The sequence below is a fragment of the Castor canadensis genome, chromosome 5 (genome assembly GCF_047511655.1).
Source record: "Castor canadensis chromosome 5, mCasCan1.hap1v2, whole genome shotgun sequence".
In the NCBI taxonomy this organism is placed as follows: domain Eukaryota; kingdom Metazoa; phylum Chordata; class Mammalia; order Rodentia; family Castoridae; genus Castor; species Castor canadensis.
Genome location: NC_133390.1, coordinates 77,547,612 through 77,571,535, shown reverse-complemented (window position 1 = coordinate 77,571,535; position 23,924 = coordinate 77,547,612). Strand labels below are relative to the sequence as shown.

The 23,924-nt window shown below is 41.8% G+C and overlaps 1 protein-coding gene across 1 annotated transcript in view; it reads right to left on the bottom strand.

Annotated features, from left to right (window-relative positions):
- Positions 1-20,473, bottom strand: part of Mb21d2 (Mab-21 domain containing 2) — a 106,525-nt gene extending 86,052 nt beyond the window's left edge. The window contains exon 1 of the mRNA XM_074073514.1: positions 19,778-20,473. Within this exon, the coding sequence (XP_073929615.1) occupies positions 19,778-19,988 (211 nt within the window). The 5' untranslated portion in view covers positions 19,989-20,473. The remainder of the gene's footprint in view (positions 1-19,777) is intronic.
- Between the last annotated feature and the right edge of the window lie 3,451 nt (positions 20,474-23,924).

Below are 23,924 nucleotides of genomic sequence, written 5' to 3'. Positions count from 1 at the left end.
TTCAAAAAGTCTTGAAACCATACAGGTGATAAACATCTCCTGTAAGTTACTGGTTCAATATCCAACACCAGGCAAAGTGTCTTCATACATATACATTATCTCACTTAACTCATGAGATCTATGGCTTGTTTTAGAGAAAGTATTATTTCCTCATATTTCCAAATGCTGGATAGTATAATAAAAATAATTTTCTCAAGGAGATTAAGCATATTACCTTTTTACTCCCAGTGAGTCACATTCCTTCAAGTTACAGGAACAGAACTAACCCTTCTTCCCTGCATAAACAGATTAAACCTAACATATGTCCGTATGTGCAAAAATATCAGGAGAGCAAGTTATCTCACAAATAGCAAATATTCTCTTACCAAACTAAGCCTGTTTCATAAGCCACCAACTTCAATTTAATTCAGCATACATTTACTGAATCTCTTCCCTGTGCCAAAGTTTATTTATTTTTCTGTCTTACTAAAGTAAGCCTCCTAGGGACTAGAAGTTAGGTGGGAAAAAGAGAGAGGTTATTTCTAGGCTAAAGGGAGCAGCATGGCGTGGGGATGTCAATAAGAGGAATCCACCTTGTCACATTGTTCATGATAAACAATAAATCCAGATTTTCATACCATCATCTGAATTTTTAGATACTGCCATGTATCCAAACTTCAATCATGCATTTGTTTTTAAATATGATAAGGGAAAAAGACAACAGGTTTGCACATCAAATTGTAGCCAATTTTTAACATCTGAATAAGAATAACAGATGTAATAGGAGAGCAAGAAAAATATAAGAGATGCTGATTTTTGCTGTTTTGAAATCAGTAAGAGAAAAGCAGACAAGGATATGTTCAAATCCCTGTGTGTGTGTTGAGGTAGGGGTAGGGGGGATGGCAAGAGCTCCCCACCTGTAAAATAAGAGCATCCCTGCATAGGGTTAGTGTGACACCAACACAGTGCCTAGCACCTAGTATACAGTCAAGACATATTAATTCATCAGTTATTATTGTTGCTATTAGGACAAGAAAAAGTTGAGTGGGTCTGCCACACTAGCAGTGTAACCTTCAGCAAGCTATAGTCTGACTTCTGTATCCTTGGGGTATGCATCTGTAGATTCAACCAACGGGGGTCAAAAATGTTTGAAGAAAAAAATCTGCATCCATACTGAAGATATACAGACAGTTTTTTTTCTTGCCACTGTTCCCTAAACAGTATAATATGGCTATTTATGTAGCATTTACATTGCATTTGCTATTATAAGTAACCTACAGATGACAAAATTTACAGGAGATTTGTGTAGGTTATGTGCAAACACTAGGCCATTTTATATAAGGGACTTTACCATCTGCCAATTTTGGTGTCCTAAAAGGTCCTGGAATCAATTCCTCATGGATGCAGTGGACAACTCTACTAACCATTTCCACCTCAGTATCACCATCTGTAAAACATGCTGGCATAGACCAAGCTTCAAGAAATGTCAGCTGGTGACCAGGCATAGTGGCACACATCTGTAAGTCCAGTACTTTGGGAAGATATGGCAGAAGGATTAAGAGTTCAAGGACAACCTGAGCCACACAGTGAGTTTGAGGCCAGCCTGTGCTCCATAACAAAACTGTCTTAAAAAAGAGAGAGCGAGAAAGAAAAGAAATAGAAATGTCAGTTGCTATTGTTATTACACAGGTCATGGGAAATTCTTCCCAAGATAAAGTATGGCATATATGAGAAAAGGAAAACTCTCAAAGCAGTCAACACAAGCCAAAAGTTTTAATAAATTATTTTCAAACAGTTTAATTAGATTTGGGGCATATTATTTAACCCATCTATACTTTACTTGCTGGTTTGTGGAATGAGAAAAAATTAAAAAACATTAATTTCATAGAATTAGGGATAAAGCATTTTGTACATCATCATGTGCCAAATATAACAATTATTTGCCCAAGTATTAAATATAAAATTTCTTTTCCACAAAACACACCATGAAGACCACCAAGAAGCACTCATGATGGCAGCTGCTCCTCACTGCCACTCTAAGAGCTGTGCTTAATCACAACTCTGCTGTTCATACTCACATGGCGTATGGTTTGCTCCCAGGACACTTTTACCCCCAACAGGCTCTGGTCCTCATATCCATCAGGGACTGGAAAGTCAGATAATTCTGTCCCCATTTCACAGATGAAGATTTAGAAACTGAGTTTCTGAACTATTAGCCAAAGCTCATCCCCACATGGCACACTGCTGTCTGAATTACTCATAAATACTAGAAAAAAGCTTGGGGGAGGGCATGTTAATTTAGGAATCTGCTAAATTCTTTTAAATTCTTAGTCGTTGCTTGTTAATATGGTCAGTACAAGCAGACTCGGGGCTAATATTACAGCAATCAAAGAGCAGAACATAGCTCTATAATTACCCTAATGTTTCTAATAGAGTTACACAATGGGCATAGAATTATGTTCAGAGGGGAAAAATTGTATTAGACACCTCTGAACCTTTGCAATTGTATTACTTTGAACCTTGGCAAATAAGCAGTAAGTATTTAAAGAAGATTAAGATGAATTTCCCATTTGGTGTCCTACTTAATTTGCACAACATTATTTGGCTGTCACCTTCAGTGTACACTGCTCAGGGCCTTCCAAGTGCCTTCCACTCTGCGTTATACTCTGCTAAGCAAAGCTCAGAGCTGTCATAACACCAACAGCAGCCAGTGCACCAATCTCCCTATGGAGGCCTGTGCTCCCCTGGAGCTTAGGATCACCTTCTGAGAGCCACAAAAGGGGATCTGGGCTTCCCAATGTGTCACGTGACACATGACCTTCTCAAACAGAACATAAACTCTCTAGAATTTCTCTTGGGAAAAATCACTCCCCATAAACTACCATCACCACCACTACCACCAATATCCACATCTGACCAGAACTTCACAAGTTCACCAGTTAATGCACATTTTCATATCAATATAAGAGAAGTGACTACTTACGCAGTCTAAAGTCATGAACTGGGAAGGGAAACCCAATTTCTTCATTTCATTGGGAAGAGAGGGGAAGTGACTTGCTGAAGACAACACAGGCCAGTGACTTTATGAGAAACCCTGCATTTCCTGGAACATCAGGGGAACAGCCTTACAATTCCTGGCAGGGTGGAGGCAGCTTCTCTACCTACTTCTCAGGGTCTAGCCCAGGCTCTTCCCCAGGTCCAAGCCCTTTCTCCTCCTCACTCCAGGGCTTGACTTTGTCTCCCCCTTAGAGACACCCTCTCATTCTATCCCCAGGCAGGCTCTTCTCTCCCAATTGGTCTTTGTGTACAGCAGGTACTCAACCTGCAGTACCACTTCAGAAGGATTAGTTCCACTATGAACATCACACTCACACTTCTGAGTGGGCATTCCATACCTTCCCACATCCAAACACACACCCCAAACATCTTCAAGTCAGATCTCGCATAAATGATCTCTAGTATAAACATCAGGTTTAAAACGTCAGCTTAAGATCAAGAAGTTTGCAATCCATGAAGCCAGTCATGTTGAAGTGGGGGACTCTGCTCCCTCCCAAAGGTCTCCTGAGCTGGGTTTACAGTGGGCAGAATAAACATCCTGATTGACCAATCCATTACTTTTTTAAATGCCCAGGAAACTATTAAAGACAAAAGAAGTTTCTTTAAGTTTCCTGGAAAATCTAGCTCTTGTTTATTTAAAATTTTTGAAAGAAAAAAAAAAGTCACTAAAAGCACTGTCCTATCTTTTCAAGAACATGTTGAGCCAAAAATTCTTTGCCCAAAGAATTGCAGAAGCCTTTACATAGACAATTTTATTCTACTTCACTGGCCTCAGGCTGACACCCTAATCTAAATTAGGGAGGAGGGAAAAATAGGATTTTCGGCATAAATATGGACAGGAAGGGCCGTTTCATATACAGTGCTGCTCACTTCACATCAACACATACACTACTAAGTCAATCCTTAAAACAACCCTATGAAGCTGATGTTCCTTTCAAAACCTTTAAAAACTAAAGCAGACTACAAAATGAGGATGAAATATGTTTGTAGGGTATTTTTGTTTTGTATTTTGTTGATGCTAGGGTTTGAACTCAGGGCCTCGAGCTTGCTAGGCAGCTACCACTTGAGCCACTCCATCAGTCTGAAATATCTTCTTTTACCCCTGTTTTATTGATAACGAAATTTCCACTTTACTTTTTGCCCAAGGTCACTTAATAAGACTCAGGTCTGCCTGACCCCAGAGTCAACATTCTTTCTTTCCACTACACTACTGTGCTTCTTTCCAGTTCATTTCCTCTTCTGTGGCATAGATGTCTACCCACCCTTCCAGATCCAGAAGAACCAATGCAATGGTATGAAAGTTACCACAGAACATAAGTTCAGCCTATAAGAACATTGCTGCTAGAAAACAAATCTTCCATACCAGCCCAGTATCTCACAGATGTTAGCACAATAATGATTCCTTAGTTACCAAGTATCTCAACCCAGCTGCAATTCTTTGCTATTTGGGCTTCTAACTCTGGAGTGTCATGCAGGTGCTTACTTATAATGTGGGACCTCTAGCAAGAGCAGGGAACCCAGGAAGAAAGCAGTAGAGGTGCTTCCAGACAGGATGGGATAACAAAGTAAGGGAGAATGTGAAACAGAACCTTTCTGGAACTTCTAGAATGAACTGTCAAAGTGTAAAAGTGAATGATAAATTCCTTCATGAGAGAAAGACAGGAGAGACAAGGAAAGAAAAGACGGGAAATTAACAACAATTCAGTTTTAGCAAGCAATTTTCCCTCAATAGATCAAACAACTCTGAAATCCAGGAGGTATTGATTATAGCAGGCAACAGATGACAGATGACCAAACTGAGGCTCAAAGAGGTTGTGTAGCTCAGTTCAAGGTCACCAAGCTGGTCAGTAAGGAACTGCAGGAAGACAAAGACCTAGGTTTCCTAACTCCTGACCCGGGGCTCTTTCTGTTCACAAGCCTCTGCAGAGACTGAGGGGGGCCTCACCAACTTAGGGGTCAATCACTATATTGAGTTCCCATTCTACGAGTCACTTGCTGCACAACAGCAGAGAGACGTGAGTACTGGGAGAAATGGCAAAGTGAGGCACTTCTAAAGGAGGCAATGTCTGGTCAACACCAGATGATTATGGTCTCCTAATTTTTCAAAAACAGTGGAAATCTGATTTTGTGAAAAATCTCTAAGCTTTTAAATGTTTGCTCGAAAAAAACATCATGCTAGTCAAATTAAACACAAAGGGGAATCAAGTCCACAGGCAACCAGTCCCACATCTAATGTATGTAAAATAAAGACCAATACAAATATCCAGGTCCTGACTGAGGGACCACAGGGGCACAGGGTTTTTGATGCTAAAAATCCAAACACCTACCAAGCATTATCTCTCAAACATATGTACTGCTGTTTTTCAAGCATATGCAGAGTCTATTAAGATAAAATTCAAAGCAATTTACATGGTAAACTAAATTCATAGTAGTGTTCAGTAACTATTCATTTGTCCCAATGAACTGATAACAAAACTATAAATACTACCATTTGATTGCACGTAATTTTCTGTGGAGCCAGGAATTGAACCCAGAACCTTGCCCACGCTAGGCAACTGCTCTATCACTAAGCTATACTGCAGAGCCCATGATTTCTTATAATTTTAACTGGCAAAGCAAAAAAAGATCCTCATATTTAAAGAAGGCTGAACATGATTAAACTAGATAATTTCTAAACTCCCTACTTTATATAGTGGGTATACAGAGGTAAGAAACAAGAAAAGGAAGAGAAGTCCCATAAACACACCAAGGAATATCCTTAACACTCAATACACACAGTGCCTCATCATCAGTGGTGACAAACTTCCCAAGTTCAAGAACAAAAGCAATCTGTCTAGCAATACCGGCAATATTTATTGAACCTCTCCCAAATATTTATGGAACTATATTTCAGGCAAGTAAAAATAGACAAACAAAAAACAGCTACACAAAAGGGCCATTATTGAGATTTTATGACAGTGGGAAACATCAGATATTAATGACAAAAAAATTACAAATTCATAACTACACAGTGCAACTAAGAAACCTATGAAGCTAGAATGCCAGCTGAGGAGAATTTGGGCTTTCCAGGCCAGCCTGAAAGGCCTTCTAAGACATAGTGCTCTGTCAGCTGGAGTTTCAGGGCTATGAGGTTGAAACAAATGTGAGGGAATCTGAGGTTGGTGGAGCATGAGGATGGCAAGGTTGGAGGAACCAGAGCTCTGTGGTTCCTCCACAGAGCTTTTCCAATTAAAATTATAAGAAATCATGGGATCTGGAGTATAGCTTAGTGATAGAGCACTTGCCTAGCATGGGCAAGGTTACTAGTCAGAGCGGTGGTATTCTTACCTCACCACACAGTGTAATGCAGTACCTCACACCATGACTATCTCATGGCAAATATACAAACATTCTAAGTCTGTCTCAGTTGGTCATGATGACACACACCTGCAGTCTCAACGCACCATTCCAGAGGCAGGAGGATTATAACTTCTAGTTCCAGGCCAGCTGGCTAGGGCTACATAGCAAGATTCAGTCTAAAAATAAAAGCTAACAAACAAATAAAAACAAAGTTTTTCTATGCATTTCTACCTTGTCCAGATTGGTTCACTTCTCAAGGATACTTCCTTTTAATTATGACTTTATTGTTGAAAAACGATGAGCCAATGGATTGGAATGAGGCTTCTCGGCAGATTGCAATTCCAACCCTCTGTGTCAGGAGCGACAAGATCTCAAGAAGCTATTTCATCCCAAGGACTGGTTTTGCCACAGATGCCAATGTGTTTCCGGGCTTTCAGGCAAGTCCATGTATAAACATCTGTATATTCAGCACAGGACAACTAGACAGGGTTATGTCCTTCAACAAATAATTAGTTACTTTTCAACTAATGAATACTAGTGAAACCTACTGGGGTGGGAGGAAAAGGTAAAAGCCAGGCTCTTCATAAAACTGCCCTAATTTACTCAGCATCCAGGGTCCAGTTATACCAATCAATTAGGTGGAACCCATCTTCTTACTTTCAAAAGGAGAAATCTGTAGATAGGATGAGATTTAACACTGAGAACTATTCAATAAACAAAAACCACAAGCATCAAAAGAATGTTGATCCCAAGGACTGCCAAGGAAGGCCAAATGACAGAATGAAAAGACTATGCCCCAGGAGCCACAAACATATCAGCAACTGGCTTCCAGGACAGGAAAGCCACTTTTCTCCACTCTGCCCATTACCCCTCACTTCCATTCTTCCCCTCAGGTCAGCCCCATGTTGGACATCATCAACTGCACAAAGCTTGGGACAGTCAGTTTCAGGAAAGGGCAAGGAAGGAAGGAATGATCCAGACTGCCTAGGTATGAGTCCAGTCTCTACTGCTTACCTAAACAAATGATTTAGGGTCTTTGGTTTCCTTTATCTGTATAGTAGATATGGTAACAGAGACAGGATTGTTGAGAAGATTAAATTGGTTACTGATTATAAAACACCTACAAAAATGCATGGCAAACAGTGGGAAAGACTTTCTCAATTTCATTGTTATCATCAGTGCTGGCTGACCTTTAGCAAGTCTCTGTCTATGATGGGGGTTAAGTTTCCACATCAGTGAAACAATGGGGTTGGGTGACCTGATCTCAGAAAGATCATCACTGGATTAACTCCATAATTCTTTCAATTGGTTTTCAGCTAGAAATTCTTCAAGGCTCTGAGCTCCAAGACCAGCAATAGGGAGTGAAGGTAATGTTAGCTGTCCTTCAGTCCCAGGGAGGTAGACCAGCCCAGGAAGCTTCAACTTCTCCAACCATAGTGGGGAAGCCTGCCAGCCTTCCTTATTTCAGATATGGATTGTTCCCAGATCAAAATATCCATCATGATGTTCAAAGCTGTAAAAACAGCACAGGTGTACGAAAAGGACACACTTCAGAGAAAAGAAACCAGACAGGAAGAAGCAAGGAACAATCAAAAGATCAAAGCAAACATGACGAACCAAAAATACACTCTGCCCATGAGGTTATCTTTTTAGCATCCTTTCTCTAACAACAATTAAGAGAACTTCAAACTACAAGGTGGCTTTGTACCAGGGAAAATGTGTGCTACCTTGAAGCATAGCCCTCTGATAATGACTTCCCTACCTCTTCAAAGCCAGGCAGAGTCCTCCCTGCAGAGGAAAAGCTATGGAGTCAACTGGCTCAGGTGCAAACACCTTGCTCAGCAGCAGATATTGCCCAACATTTACTTAACCTCCACTCCATCCAAAAGTAAAATTCAGGCTCGGGATGACTGAGTTCCCTCTCCTTTCTGGCCTTTGGTTTCCATGTCTGTAAAATGGAGGAGGAAAGAAATCAGGCCACCAATTTTTCAAGTTTCTTAGGAATATTAAAATTGTAGGATTCCGTCAATAATTTCCATTTTGCATGGGGAAAAGTTTCAGTTTTAAAATTTGATTTTTTTTAATGAGGTTGACAAATCGGTGCAGAATTATGTGCTATTTTCCGCCTGAACCTACACTTCTTAGGTTCAAATCCCCACTCTATTAATAGCTCTGTGACTTTAGCAAGCTGCTTAACTTCTCTAGGTTTCAGTTTTTTTTTACTACAATAAGGATAATATCTTCTTCACAGTGTTAATGTTAGGATGATTTAATTAATAAAAGTAAAGTAAGAAATACCTAGAACTGTGCCTGGAATATAGTAAACATTTTAGTGTGGTTACCATTGGTTACAATGTTGCATAGCTAGTTTTTCTTTTCAAAAAGAAAATGTATTTGGAAACTAGCATGCTAGCACAGATGAGCACAAACACAAAGAGAGAGAAAGAATACAAGTAACCTGAGGTCTAACCATGATTCTGCCCCTAAATGCTTTTGGATGAACTATTATCACTTGAGCTTCAGTTTCCGAAGTGGGAAACACAGGACTTCCCTAAAGTATTCAGATCAGAAGTTATAAACTGACAGTCACAGTGTTGTATTTGACCTACAATTCCAAACTCCATGGCGTTCCTTTAAAATGTGATTTCATTCTCAATATTTACAAAGCTGGAAATTTCTCATAAAATTCAAAAGCCCTGTGGTCTCTGTTCACTGCTGAACCCCGCACTAATGACACTGGATGGCATTCACTGAGCCACCCACCACACTCCTTGCCCTTACCATCCATCCAGCCCCTGGGGAGTGTTTGGCACACCAGCTCTCATCTAGATAGACCACCTCTTCTCACAACCCGGATATGAGGCTCTTGGTCACCATACACCAATAGAATTCTATTTTTCCAAATCTAAAACATAGCTTTCATGCAAGCAGGCTGTGCACACACCAAGGACACAGTTGACAGAACAAACTGTTGAGTTTCCTTTATTAATCACAACACAATCCGCACAAGCAGCTGCTATTAAGACCAGCTGCAGCTGCTAAAACAGTGATCTTGAAGCAGCCTAGAAAAATGCTTACAAGTTGAATACAGATACAGGCACAGGCATGTGGAGACCTGCAGGCTATTGGCTCGGTTAGGCCTCCAGAGCAAAATGCCTCCCTCTGGTCCAGAAATCTTCCTCCTTCCACTCCCCACCATAAGGTCAGAAAGGGTTTAAGAATTAGTATAATACAAAGAACCAGGGTGCACTTCAAAGGACTTAAGTTTGATCCCACCTCAACCACTGGTAACCTTAAGCGAGTTGCTAGACTTGGCATGATAGCCATTTCTTCCCGTATTAAAACAATAATACCTATTTCAGAGGATTGCTGTGAGAAGTAAAATGATACTATGCATATGAAACTATGGAGGACTAGATTAAACAAAGGTTTACTGTCCTCCCATGAATACTGCAATTTGATCCATAAGTCATCAAGGTAGGACAGACTGTTTCTAGCCTCAGGTGATCAAAAGTGAAATCAGAGAATGACAGGCTACAAAAGGCCTTTTAAGGACCTGTAACCCAACCTTTCTATATCCTCCTCTTCTCCACTACTACCCTTAAATGACAATGACAAGAGTAAACCCCAGGTGGTCTTGCCTGGAGAACCTCCATCTATAGGAAAGTAGTGGTGACATTCCTCAGCCTAGATCTAATCTGAACTTGGGTCATTCCTCCTTACAGAGAACAAGTCAGACTTGTTACAATTTAAGCAGCCTTGAAAGCCACTTTTGAGTTTACCCCAACACCAGAGCCTAGTGCTGTTCTTTCTATCTGAAATACACTTCCAGCCAGTCTTCTGATGGTTGGCACCTTCTCCTTCCTTTTCTAATGTCTCTGCTTCAAGGAAGCCACTTTACCACTTTCACTCCATCCTACCCAGTAACCCTCACAGTAATATTCTGTTCTTCTGGCTCTCTTTATAGCATACATCCCCTGTTTATTTTCATGCTTCATCATGTTAAATCCTCCAGAGAACAGAAGTTTTGGAGATAAGGATCTTGCTTTTTTCTTCCCTACTCTGGGCACTTACATGGTAATTGTACCACAATAATTACACTAGCACACGGTTGGCATGCCAACATATGGTGAATAAATTAATGAATGAATGCTTACCACTGTTGTGTGTACATTGTAGACATTCAAACCCTACTTAGAAGAAACAAGATGTACAGTATACCAACTCCTACTATTGGCTTGACCCAACTCACAAATAGTAATCAAGTCTTCTTGCGTTGAGGAAAAAATATTTTAAAATAAAGAAACAAATTGAATAACAGTTCCCCATGCCCACTTTATTCACAGCAGCACTGTCTTTAGTTATCTCTTTATCTTGTGCAGAGGGAATTCATGAAAAGGCACTTAAGTGGATGAAAAACAGATAGCTGTTTCCTGGAGACAGGGCCTCACAGAATGGCATAATTATGAACTGTCTTTAAAGAGATCACTCAGCTGGCAAGTACTTACCCAGGCTCATTGTAAACACTGTCACAGACCCTAAGAGCCAGTTGGGCAAGGCCTAACAATCAGACTGGAATGCATGGCCATAGGGTTTGTATTACCCACTCCTTGCTCAGCTAGATTCACCTTGCTGACCCTCAGCTCAGAAGAATAGCAGAAAAGCCTAGAGGTGAGTGAAATCTGCTACCTTGACATTGCCTGAAAATACAGCAACCCATGAAAGATGCTGGAGGATAGAAAAGCCCTATAAGCTCTTCGTAATATGCTGCCTCAGAAGACACTTGTAGTTGTACTGAATCTTATTCTACAACTTATTCTGCAACCTTGAGCTAAATCAAGTCAGCTGGTCACAGAACCTCATCTGTAAATGGAGGTGTTAATAGTTCCTACACCACTTTCTCAAAGGCCTATCCTAAGGTTAGATAGTAGATCTGAATGTGGACTGTAACCTTTAAAATGTTTTGTTGACTGCACAAATATAAATGATTACTGATGACAAATAATCTTAGTTTATGATAATAGAAACTGCTACACTTGGGATCCCAGAGAAAGCATCCTATCATTTGGAGAATGACTGACAGGCCTATAGAACACTTTGCTGGGGATGACTAGCATCCACCTTGTTTCCAGAATGGGCAGGAGGACACCCAAGAACACCCCAAGATGCCCATGGAAGAAAAACTGAGGTCTACAAGAAAAGGAACATTTTCATGAATTACAAGTTCCCACTTGCTTCTCTTGGTGAACGAGCACCAGCAGTCACTTTGGACATTTCTTACAAAGCCCTAGGATAAATATTAAGGAAAGTAGAAATGTAAAATAAAAAAAAAAAAATCTCCTATACTCCTCTGCCACATAAGGGGATAAGACCAAGATTTTCTTGACTCCAGAAAAGACAATAAAGCATGGCTTAACAGAAGAAGAAAGTCATAAAGAGAGAATGCCAGAACATGCTCGTTTCTTAAAGAGCCTGAAGTAAGAAGTCTCACAAAGAAAAGCTCTAAAGAGTGACTCAAGTCACCTTACACTTACTGAGCACCTACTGTGTACATGAAACCACTCCATGCAGCAAACATTAAAGAAAGGGATTCTTTAATCTACAACATGGGAAAGAATGTGCTAAGGGTCATAAAAGTGGGTCAGATATTAGGAGAACATAAAGGAAAAGTAAATTTGTTTCTCTTTGGAGAGAGATAGGAAGGCTTCATGAGTAAAGTGGCCTTTGAGCTGGGAGAGGAAAACAAAGCATAGACGAAGTGACCAAGTCCGTTGAGATAAAACCCTTGGTCCTTATTATTATTGTTTATATTCTCTTCAACAAAATTAGAGATAAGGGCAAAACAGTTTCTGCCTGGAAGTGAGGGGGTGGAGGAGGGGAGAGGGAGAGGGCGGGGGGAGGGGGAGGTACAGGTGAAGGGGGGAGAAATGACCCAAACATTGTATGCACATATGAATAAAAGATATATTTTTCCAAAAAAAAAAAAAAAAGGAAAACATATCAACAATGGAAATAAAATCAGATACGTCACTACAGTTCAAAAAAAAAAAAAAACAACAGTGACGAAGCCTATGTGTAGGAGCTGGGGCAGGTAATGCTTCTGTGACATGGACCCTCTCGCCAGGCTGGTCTATTCTACGTACCCCTGCAAGAATCATGTACCTAAATGAAGAGAATAACACTATAGAAAGTCAGTACTAAATGCACAGTGCACTTTAAAAATACATTTGTGAAGGGTAACACGATTTGTTTTTTGGAGGTACTGGATCTTGAACTCAGGGGCTCAAGCTTGCTAGGCAGGTACTTTGCCTAGCAAAGACCTCCAGCCTTTTCTTGCCTCATTTTTTTTGTTTTTTTTTGATAGGGTCTTGCTTTTATGTCAGGGCCTAGCTTTAGACTGTGATCCTCCTACCTAAGCCTCTGATGTAGCTGAGCTGACAGGAACATGCCACCATGGCCAGTTTATTGATTGAGATTGGGGTCTCACTAACTTTTGTTTGGACTGGCCTCAAACATAGATCTTCTCGATCTCTGCCTCCTGAATAGATGGGATTATAGCACTATCCAATGATTCTTTATTAACACATTAAATAATAAAACCTAGCAAGTGCAATAACCACCATCATTTTGAAACAGTAATAAATATTTTTTGAAATATATGCAACAATTGTAAAGTGAAATGACAATATCTGTGATTTCTATTGGCAACAAAAATGTAAGTACTACTAACACCATTATAGTTTGTTATTTACATTTATGGTAGAAAGAAATGCTTTGTTTCAGTTAGAGGCTAGGAAAAAATAAAGATGCCCTTTTTTCACATTCAAGTTCAAGGACTCCATATTAATTGCTTCCCTGGACCCTAGTTGGGAAACTCCATTAAGGAAAACAGCCTATGCCATGGAAGAAAGTGAGAAATATGGGTATGTCATATGACATGTAGAACATGCAAAAAGAGACAGGAGATGGCAGTGAAAGGCAGTAAAACCCTCAAAGTCAGCAATGTAAGGATGCATCAAGCCCAATTATTAAATCACAGGATGTGCTCAAGTTGCAGAATGGTATCTTCTCCTGGAATAAAAGGAAATGAATGAAAGAAGTGAGGGGATCATTGGTCCACAGGTTTCAAATTAGAGCTCCACTTTTAGAGTGTGAGAGATGACAGCAAATTGACAAATTTATAAAAAGAACACCTATCCCATATAATCTCTGTGATGCAATTGTATGTATATAAGTACGTATGCTATAAGCATGTGTATAAAGATGGATGTCTAGAAAATACACGTCAAACTATTAATAGTGATGAGAACATGGAAATAATTTCACATTTTATTTTTAATTTTAATTATTGGAAAATAGTCAAATAAAGGTTAGGAGACTTACTCAGGCTCACACATGTACCACAAGAACAAAAGAGAACTGGTACCAGAACTCAGAAATTTCCTTCTTGTGTACTGAACAAAAGATTTCAGATTCAGAATTGGATGCATTCAAACACATGAAGTTAGTATCATTATTAACTGCAGCTTCCATAATCTTAAGTATTCAGAAGCTGAGGTTCAGAGTTTGTTAAGTGACTTGCCCAAAGTCATACGACAAATAACCACAGAAGTCAGACCCAGAATCTGGGTCTCCTGGCCCTCCTAAGCAGAAGGCATTTTCCTTGTTGAAAGCAAGGGTTTTGCATCAGCCTGACCTTGGTTAGATTCCAGCTACGGCATCTAGTTGCTGGTATACTTGGGCAAATTCCCAAATATTTCCAATCCTAGGGATCCCCAAGGTTCTTAACCTCAAAGAGTTATAGTGATGAATAAATGATACAATTATGTAGAACCCTATCATGACCTCTGACAAGTAAACAATCCTATCTCAATCACTAAGCCTCTCTGCCCAAGTCCCAGGTAGAAGGACTCTGCTATCACCTTCCAGGAGCCACAGGCATTAATTCTACTCATTAGGCTTAGCAGCCTGGTTCCAGTCTCAAAAGTCAGCCAGAATCCTACTCACTGTGCTTGAAAGCAGCTCTACCGGACAGAGAGTGCACAGCAGCAGACCTCACACAGGCAAGCTGAAGTGCTGAGCTGCAAGTTTGGGGATCTCCAGGGATTCTGAGTCAATAGATCTGCAGTGGGACCAGAGATTCTGAATTGTTCAAAAGCTCCCCAGGAGAATGTAAAGGGCTAACATTCAGTGACAAGTTCTCAATTTGACAAGAGAGAATCTGTCTGTGAATCACCATCAGTCTAATCACCAGCTGTGCATTACCCAGGGGTGACACAACAAGGAATCATAACAAGATCCAGGCCTAGTAGCACTTCTGGGGTTCCTCTGTCAAGGATGAAGGGTAGCAATCACCAGAACCATGGAGACAGAAATGAAACCAATTCAAATTAGCATAAAAATATGTGTTTAGGGGTGCCTGTTCTAGATGCATAACAGTTCCTGGGTAGAAACAAACTTCAGAGATTATTGTATGATTTATACAAATACAATAAGTACAACTCTTACCAAACAGCTGGAGGCCCACAAAGCAAAAATTCACAATAAATGTTGCTGATTTCATTAGGAGAAAAGTGACATTCAAACACCAGAAAGCCGGGGCTTCAAAATGGCCTGCTTTGGTAATGAGAAAATATCTAATAACAAGGCAGGTCTAGGAGCACTATGAAGGAGCACACAAGTTTAGAAGTGACACGAGTTTAGAAGTTTGAAGTGACTAGGTGCTGTTTATCAGCCTGGAAGGACACAGTGCCAGCAAGCTATTTTCTTAGTGTTAGTAGGCAGTTTTTGCGCACAATTTTATCCTCAAATCCTGCATACTACTTGGCAAACAGTGTTTGTTGAGTGCATGAAAGACAGAGGAATAGGAGCTCGTGGAGTGGCTCAAGTGGCAGAGTATCTGCCTAAGAAGCCTAAAAGCATGAGGTCCCATGCTTTTGAGTTTGAGTACAAACCCCAGAACCACCAAAAAAAAAAGAACAGAAAGAAAGAACGAGACTAAGGGCCAGTCAAGACAGATAGGCAAAGAGAAATTAAGCAGCCTTATTTGAGTGGTGAATTCCCCTGGAAGTGGGGTCTTTTGGTTATCTGAAACAAGAGAGATAGAAACTGATTGCTAGTATAGTGAAAAGTACATGAGCTTTTTGAGTCAAAAACATGTGTGGGACTAAACTCATCTTCTGTATCTTTGTATAAATACTTGATCTCTTGGAGACTTGATGTCTCATCTTTAAAAGGGCTCCTACTTCATCCTCAAAATAGGTAGGATTATACTTATCCTTAAAGTTGTCAGAAGATTACATGAACTAATGGATTTATGCAAAGCAGCTAGCAACTTGGTCAGCACAAAGTATGAGCTTAACAAATGGCAATGCATGTAGGAGGATTAATCCTGCTCTCTGTAGCCAGAACCAATATCCTCCTAGGCTGCTGCTAATTGTACTCCATAGTTCATTCTGATGTCAAGCTGCAGAAATAATCCATCTGAAGTTCACTAGGTTTTCTGATAAAGCACTTGTCTTTAAATAAGTAATAAAGGGGGGAAAGGAGGGAGCGGGGGGGGGGGGGGAAGGGGGGAGAAATGACCCAAACATTGTATGCACATATGAATAAAAGAAAAAAATAATAATAAAATCATGTATACATTCCTTTTCAGTTAGCAAAGTAATTTAACTTTCAGATATCATTCTGAAACAATGCATTACTGTTATTCATGCTTGATAGATCAAAAAACTAAGTCCACATAATCAGTGAGAGGCAGACTAGGGCTGAAACTACAGCTTTTAACATTTTATTATAATGATCATGATTTTCTTAATCAAGAATTCAAATAGGTGATCTTATTATGGGAATAAAATACTTGAACTCAAAGACTGCTTCAGAAATCACTTCAGATGCTGCTTGTATTATGCTAATACTCTTAACCAAAATCAGAAACAAAATCCTGAAAGAAGCTAATTTTTTTTAAATAAAACCTGTTCTCTGGATTTCATGCATCTATTCCTTACAGTCTCAAGGAAAAGAGAACATGTCTCAGAGTCAGGCTGCACTGAGTTTTAGTAATATTGCTACCATTTATGAGTCATTTGACCTTGTTTGTTTCTTAGCCCCACTAAATCCCAATATCCTCACCTGTGTAATGGGAAAGCAATCCCTACTCAAAAGGCTATCTAAAGTTCTTGGCCCAAGGTGGTCAGCAAATGATAGCTACTCTAGTAAGATACTTGGTCTGGTAACTGTCTCCTTCCTGCCTTCTCCAGCCTCTGCAAACCCTCTCTTCAACATATGTTCAATGGCAGCACAACCAGTCTCCATCCAGCCTCGACAGGGAACGAAGATAACAAAAGAGCCAGCAGAGACATTATGCAAATACCAAATATTATTAAAACATTAATGAACTCTGGCAATTTCCCTGAATTTTGATAAATGGTGTTTATTATGCACAACCAGCCTCTCACACAATCTGGGCTCTCAAACATTAACTAGATAAAAATAGCAATCATTCCCCTAAAAGACCCAGGTGTAAAGAAGTAAGGAGTAAGTCTGGATGACTTCAGCTAATACCTGCTTCCAAAGGAATCAGAATCTCTGTATAAACAAGAGAACATTGGATTGGATCACTGAGGACCAAGGTGACTTGTCAGTGGGTTCACCTCTACCCCTCAGCCTCTGCAGAATCCTGCTTTGACAGGACGGTGAGTGTCTTGTCCACTGTTTATGACAACTGTCTACCACCCCTTTGCTCTTCTTTGTAAAACTGCCTCCAAACTAGACAAAAATGAAAACTGGAGAGGCTTCAGTACATACTAACAATCTTACACAGATAGTGACTTCTCTGACCACCATCCCCCCAACTGCCTGAAACTAAAGGTAGCATTATTCACAGCTCCATTAAAAAGGCTTGTACCAAATTCCTTGGCCATTTCATCCTGTACGAGAGGATAATGTTTTTAAGCCACTGACAATCCTCAGGTGCAGCTTAGACGAGGCAGAACAAAGCCAAGAGAATTACCCCCTCCAACAACTGCCAGAAATGAGGGCCTGATGCCACCTAAGTAACACCTTAACAAGCTGGGGGTCATTAAGAAACCTCATTCGAATATTCATGAAAGACCCAAGGCTGTGGCAAGTGAAACAAAGTGTACAAAAAAGAGATTTTGTTTCTAAAGCTAAGCAAAAATCTGCTTTAGAAAAAGTAAATCCACAAGGGGGGACCCTTGCTGTCCCCAAACCTTCACTTGTCTAGAGCAGCCAGCACTTCATTAAAGAGAAGGAACTTGAAAATGAATGCAGCACCACACACAGGCAAGCTCATTTCACCATCTGCCTTCCAATGTCCAGAGGGGCAAAGGGCTTAAATGACACTCCTGAATTTTCTCTCCTGTAGGTGGAAAAATCAAATTCCCAGGGGGAAGAAAGACTTCTCTTACAAGGTCGACAGCATAAACAAGGAAAAGAAGCAAATGTAGTTTACCTGTCAACACAACGCCACCTGAGACATTAAACACATGGCATAAATTAGCACCCTAAAATAATCATCCTTAATATTTAGATAAAGGCTTTGCTAATTCAGTGTATCAGATGTAGGGTTAACATAGAAGTTCCTAATGGTCAAACATGTTCCCTTCCTTGTCATCTCTAATTTTCTAATCCATGACCCACTACTTCTTTCTAGTGAAGGACCTAGGGCAAGAGAGTGAAAAACCAAGGCTAGGGCTGTAATAACACAATGGCAGACTTCTGTTATTTATGCCAAAGGTTAAGGCTGTGATTAAGCAACTTAAATAAATGCCCTGAGCTCTCTGTGTGTCCCTACCTTCCTGACAATCACTGGTTCATTTTCAGATGTAGAAGCTTTGAAAGCATTTTAAGCTTCCCTCTGAAAGCTCACCCTATCAGGCTGTGGATTTCTTTTTTTTTTTTAATCTAAATAGTAGAACAGTCAAATATCTCAATAAAGATCTTTCCAAACCCATACACAATCTAGAATACACTTGTGAAGCGAGTAGCAAAGGTAAAAACTAGCCCTGAATTTTAACATGTTCCATATAACTTATCAAGTGGTTAATACTACCAGTGGACCACGTTCAACAAGAATTACCCTCACACACACACACACACACACACACACACCTGGGCTAAGGGGGAGAAAGAAAACCTCGAGGGACAAAGGTATCCCAAGAGAGAACCAGCAACAGACAGCCGGCTGCAATCCAAATCTCAGGAAGGAGGCAAGAGGCTCCGTGCCAATCAAATTTTCCACTAGCTGGAAAATTGGCTGAGGATGTGTTTGTAGTGCACACAGAGACACGCGTTAGAGCACCGCTACCCTAGAGTCCCAGTTCTGCCGGACGTGAACGGCTGGACCACTTACTGCATGACAGCCACGATTCCACTGGTGGAGCCGCAAGTTACATCCGAGGCTTCCAGCAGTAGATACTAATTCAACAACTCAGTGGCAATAATCCCAATAGTTAGGTTCGGTCACCCAGACCTAGCTCATTTATATTCCTTTGCATGGTATTCAATAATCTTTCAGGACCGGTAGATGAGGAGCTAGGAGGTGGGAGTGGGCGGCTTTATTTTTTAAACCCGGCGTCTCCCAGCTGCAAACTCTGGGCACCTCTCTTGGCCGGCACTAGGACAACACACAAAGAGGAGGGGGCTAGCGCTCCTTGCGGTCAGAGCACTACGCCTGGTCATTTTAGAGCAGGGAATTAGGAATTCCGAGCTCAGCCACAAGCCTGGAGAAGCACCGGAAATGCTCCCGATTGCTTCAAAGGGAAGTAGATTTGCAAATCAAAGTTGCAGGAACTCCGGGTGCCCAGACAACTTGGGCGGGTTACTCGGGAACACCCAACAAGTTTGGCCACCGGGGGCTCGGCATGACAGCGCCGCGCCGCAAGACAAGAGAAGTAACTTGTCGCACGGGCAGAGCCAGAGCCCCAACCTGCTTCGGTTCCCCAAGCTCCGAGGAGGACCCAAGAACCAGCGCAGGGAAAGCGCAGGTCCCAGCCCCGGGACCCAGATCCTTCAATTGGAAGGCGCTGGAGGCTCTCACCTGGCCGGCGCTGCGTCTATGGGCTTCCCCCAACACTGAGACATCTTTCCGCCACCACCTCACCTGCCTGCCAGCCCCAAGGTTGAGATATTAACAAAAGAGCCAGCGATCGCAGGAGAAAAGGGGCACCCGGCACAAAGTGCAGTGAGGAAGGGAGGGAAACCAGCTCGGCTTGCAGCGGAGAAAGAAGGCAAGCGGCGGAACAGAGGGGTTACACCCGGGATACCCGGAGCTAGGAAAAAAAGCGATCGAGAAGGGAGAATGGGTTGTCCACTCCGCTTCCCATTACACACACACACACACACACACACACACACACTCCTCCCCCTTTTTCCTCCTTACCCAGCATGGAAAAGATAAAATCCTTGGCGGTGTGAATCTCCAGCGCTCTCTGATCATCATATTCCCGCTGGTCGTGCTTCGTAAATTCTTGGATGAGTTTGTTCAATTCCTCCACCCGAGCTCCGGACCTGAAATCCAGCTCCGGGAAAGCAGGCTTGTTGTTACAGCCCAGGGAGGCTGCCTTGCTGGCGGTGGGAGCCGCCATCTTCATGCAAAACGCGCCGAGCAGCAGCTCCGCGGCGGCTGCACCCACCCCCGCCCCCCGGGCCTCCTCCACTCGCCGGTTCCCGGGCTCTGCCCGGCCCGTGGGCGGGCTGGCGTCTAGGCGGGCGGTCCCCGCTCCGCGCGCTCCGGGCTTCGGCTGGAGCCCGACTGCGGCGAGGGTGCGCGTGTGGCCCCGACACCGTTTCCGCCGACCCCGCGCCCGCCCCAATGCTGCGGGTCCCTGGCCTCCCCTTAGCCCTCGCTGGCCGCGGCGACAGCGGTCGTAGCGCCAACCCGAGCCTCCCCCGGGGCAAGGAAAGTGAAGTGGAAACAATGTGAAATTCACCAGCTCTGAAATCAACAAGCTGCCGGCTCCAGTGTTACGGAGCCAGCACCAGCGTCCGCATTTAAAGGGACAGCGCACCCCGTGGAAAGAAAAATAAATAAATGACAGAGGTCTGCGCGCCAGTATCACTTGCCAATCTGTAGTCCGGCTGACAAACGCGGTGTGGACGTGTTCTTTCTCCACCGCCACCACCCCCACTTTGGGGGCCGGGCTTGCCAGGCGCATTCAAGGAGAAAGGAGTCCATAGCTTAGTCTTAAGGGCGGTGTCCAGGGCGAGAGCATTTATTTGGGCTCGTTCCATCTCTATCCAAGAAGTCTGATACCTTTAGGATGGTGAAGGAACCTGCCTTAAAGAATTTGAAACATATCTTCTGTTCTTTTAATATAGATTGCCAAGAACGGTAAGATTAAGTTTATCAAAAAGGGGTGCCCACCCTGTCACGTATAAACACTCCCATTAACCGCTAAATCCCAACCTTTGCCCTAGGTAATTAGTTTTCCTGGGTAACAACTTACTCTACTTAATATATAATAAGTTAATAATAATTATGCGCTAACATAATGACAGGCAAACTGAAGTGGCGACGTGGGGGAGGGGAAACAGAATGAATTGCCCCAGGTTCCAATGACTTTGAGTGAAGAGGTGAGAATTCTCTCATTCAACTAACAGAATTTGAGCACTGACTATTTGCCAGACAGAATGCCAGAATGTGGATAGTGATCAGGACTTCTGCAATGGAATTAGTTCCACTGAAGTCATGGCTTTAGATGTAGAACCTCAGAGGTGGTTTTAGTGTTGATGTGACTCAAACACTTAGGAGGTGGAGTGGCTCTTACAAACCTTAGCTTCTTCAATTCTCCAAAAATGCGTTTCTTCTGTACCCCCCAGTCTCTGATTTGAATCAGGCCTTTTTAATTTCTCATAACCAGACACCCATGTTGTTTTGTTAGACCTGAAAGGAAGTCCTGGCTCTGCCTTCTCATTCACAGTAAAATAATAATTCCTGTCTCACAGGCTGTTTTAAGGACTCTATGAAATAAAGCTGGTCAGCAAATAATATAAGGAATGACGTACTAAGTACTTAATAGAGTTTAGCTATACTAGCTTCTGTTGTTGTTATGAACTTAATTCCTTCCTTTTCCACAATCTATTCTCCACAGTGTTGCCACAATCTTCACAAAACACAGACATGGCCACTGATACCTGCCTCCACTATCTCTCCCTTTATTCCCTTCTCAACTTTACACCAAAGCCAATTCATGGCTGCCTTTTTTTGAAAGCTTCTTCAAGCCAACTTCCTCCAGCCCCAGCCCAACTTGGTTGGGTTTCCTTCCTTGGAGCCCCAACCCCTTGATACCCCCTTACAGAGGCTTTCATGTGACACTAATTTCACCCTCATTTTATCATTGCTCATGCAAATCTCAGACTATGAGAGTCCTGATAACAAAATCTACATCTTGCTTATCTTTGTGTTACCTCAGCATTTGGCCCTGCACAGGGTCCTCTATATTTATCGAAGCAAGTAGAGTGAAGAACCAGTCAATTTTTCTTGCTTTAAACTCTCTCTCTCTCTCTCTCTCTCTCTCTCTCTCTCTCACAGCAATACTAGGGTTTGAATTCAAGACCTCAGACTTCACTAGGTGCTCTACCACTTGACCTACACCCTGAACCCTTCATGCTTTAGTTATCTTTTAAGTAGTGTCTCCTGTTTTTTATCCCAGGCTGGTGTCAGATGGTGATCCTCTTACCTAGGGCTTCCTATGTAGCTGGAATCACAGGCATGAACCACCATCCCCAGCTTGTTGGTTGAGATAGGGTCTCACTAACTTTATGAGGGGGCTATCTTCTAGCCACTATCATGATCTCTGTCAAATAGCTGGGGTTAAAGGTCTGAGCCACCTCACTTGGCCTAGCTTTCCTCATCTTTAAAACAAGCCTTCTCACCCATTTAATACAAAAATATGTCCCTAGATAAATGTTGGTGGGCTGATGAGGAAGCCACTTCAAACCTGTCTTTGCAGTTTGCTTAGCCACCCCAGCCACTCCCCATGAGAGGGTGTTACCTACCATTACCTGGGTGGTAGTGAAAGCCAGAGAAGTGGGGGGAACTCCAGCACATATTGATCCACTCCGTCCATCAATGCTTCTGTGATCAGTGCCAGGCATCTGTGACACAGCAGCTGAGGTAATGCCACACGGATCAGGATGGCTTCCTTTATTACAGCTAGAAATACTTTAGGTTGGTTGGGGATGCTCAGTGGTAGAAAGCTTCCATAGCATGCGAGAGGTCCTGTGTACCTCATGCACCAAAAAAGAAAGAAAGTCAAGACATCTTACTTATCCTTATCGATTTTCAAAAACATGGTTGAAGTATCACCCTGCCCTTATTTCTGCTTTTTAGACAACAGGTGTTTAGTAGAAATTACTCTGATTGCAACTCAGTTCTGGGCCTTGGCAGTTTTGAATGACTAAGTCAGTGAATGATCTCTGTGTTGTTCATTGTCTGTTCTACGTCAGCCAGATCAGAATTCTATGAATCACTCACCCTCAATGAGCCTATTTATTTATTTAGAGAATGTAGCTGAATGGTAAACACCATTCATAGGCTCTTATAGAACTGTGATAAGATGACATAAATATCTCTTGTTAATTCTAGAAGAAAAAAAAGGTGAGAGGGAAGGGAATCAGGAACCATATTTTCTGATCAATCTCTTGGAAGAGTTTTTAACCTCTGGACCCTAGGAGACTATGAGCTCCTCAAGGGCAAGTGCTGTGTTCCTGTTACCTTTGTAAACACTGAGTTTGTAAAGTTCCTGATCCACCTTATGACTTTAGTTAATGTGTCTGAATGAATATGAATGAATGAACAAATGAACTAATACCATCCCACAGAACCCAAGAAGTCTGCATTGAGGTGAGTTTTACTACAATTACACTATCCATGGTTTTCCAATAATACTTAAGTTGTTATAAATGTAGGTGTTTCTACTTGAGCCTAATTAAATACTTCTATTGCTTGCCTTTTCCCCACTGTATATGTTTTATGATTGAACAGGAGGAGGAAATGAAGAGAAAAGTGAAGAGAGAGGAAAAAACAATTCTTAGAAGATGTTCAGGAGTGTCTGGGCTTTGTAATAAAAATGCACATGTCTAGAGCTTTGACAAATGACTAGAGTTAATCATCTAAATGAGCACTAAAGTGTGCTGTCTTCACTTTCTCCAGCAGCATCAGACTAACCAGAGGAAGTCCTGCATTTCCCACAGGGAGGTAGAACTTTCTCCACTCCTAGATTTTATTAGCAGCGTCTGAAAAAGTCTCCATCTTGCTTCTCTGGAGCTGTTTGCTTTCAAATACTATTCTGAATTTCCATGGCCAACTCTCAGCCACGAATAACTGGGCTGTGCTGAGCTTGTATTAAAAATAGCAAGCTCCACATCCACATGATAGATTAACAAAATATAATTTTAAACAAAGTTTCTCTGGCCTGACAGAGATTTAAATAGCAGCCCCAGCTACAAAATCTGGCCTTGGGCAACTGGATTTTCAATAAAAGTCTAAATAATCAAAATGGCTTCAGTTTACTGTGATTTGAAAA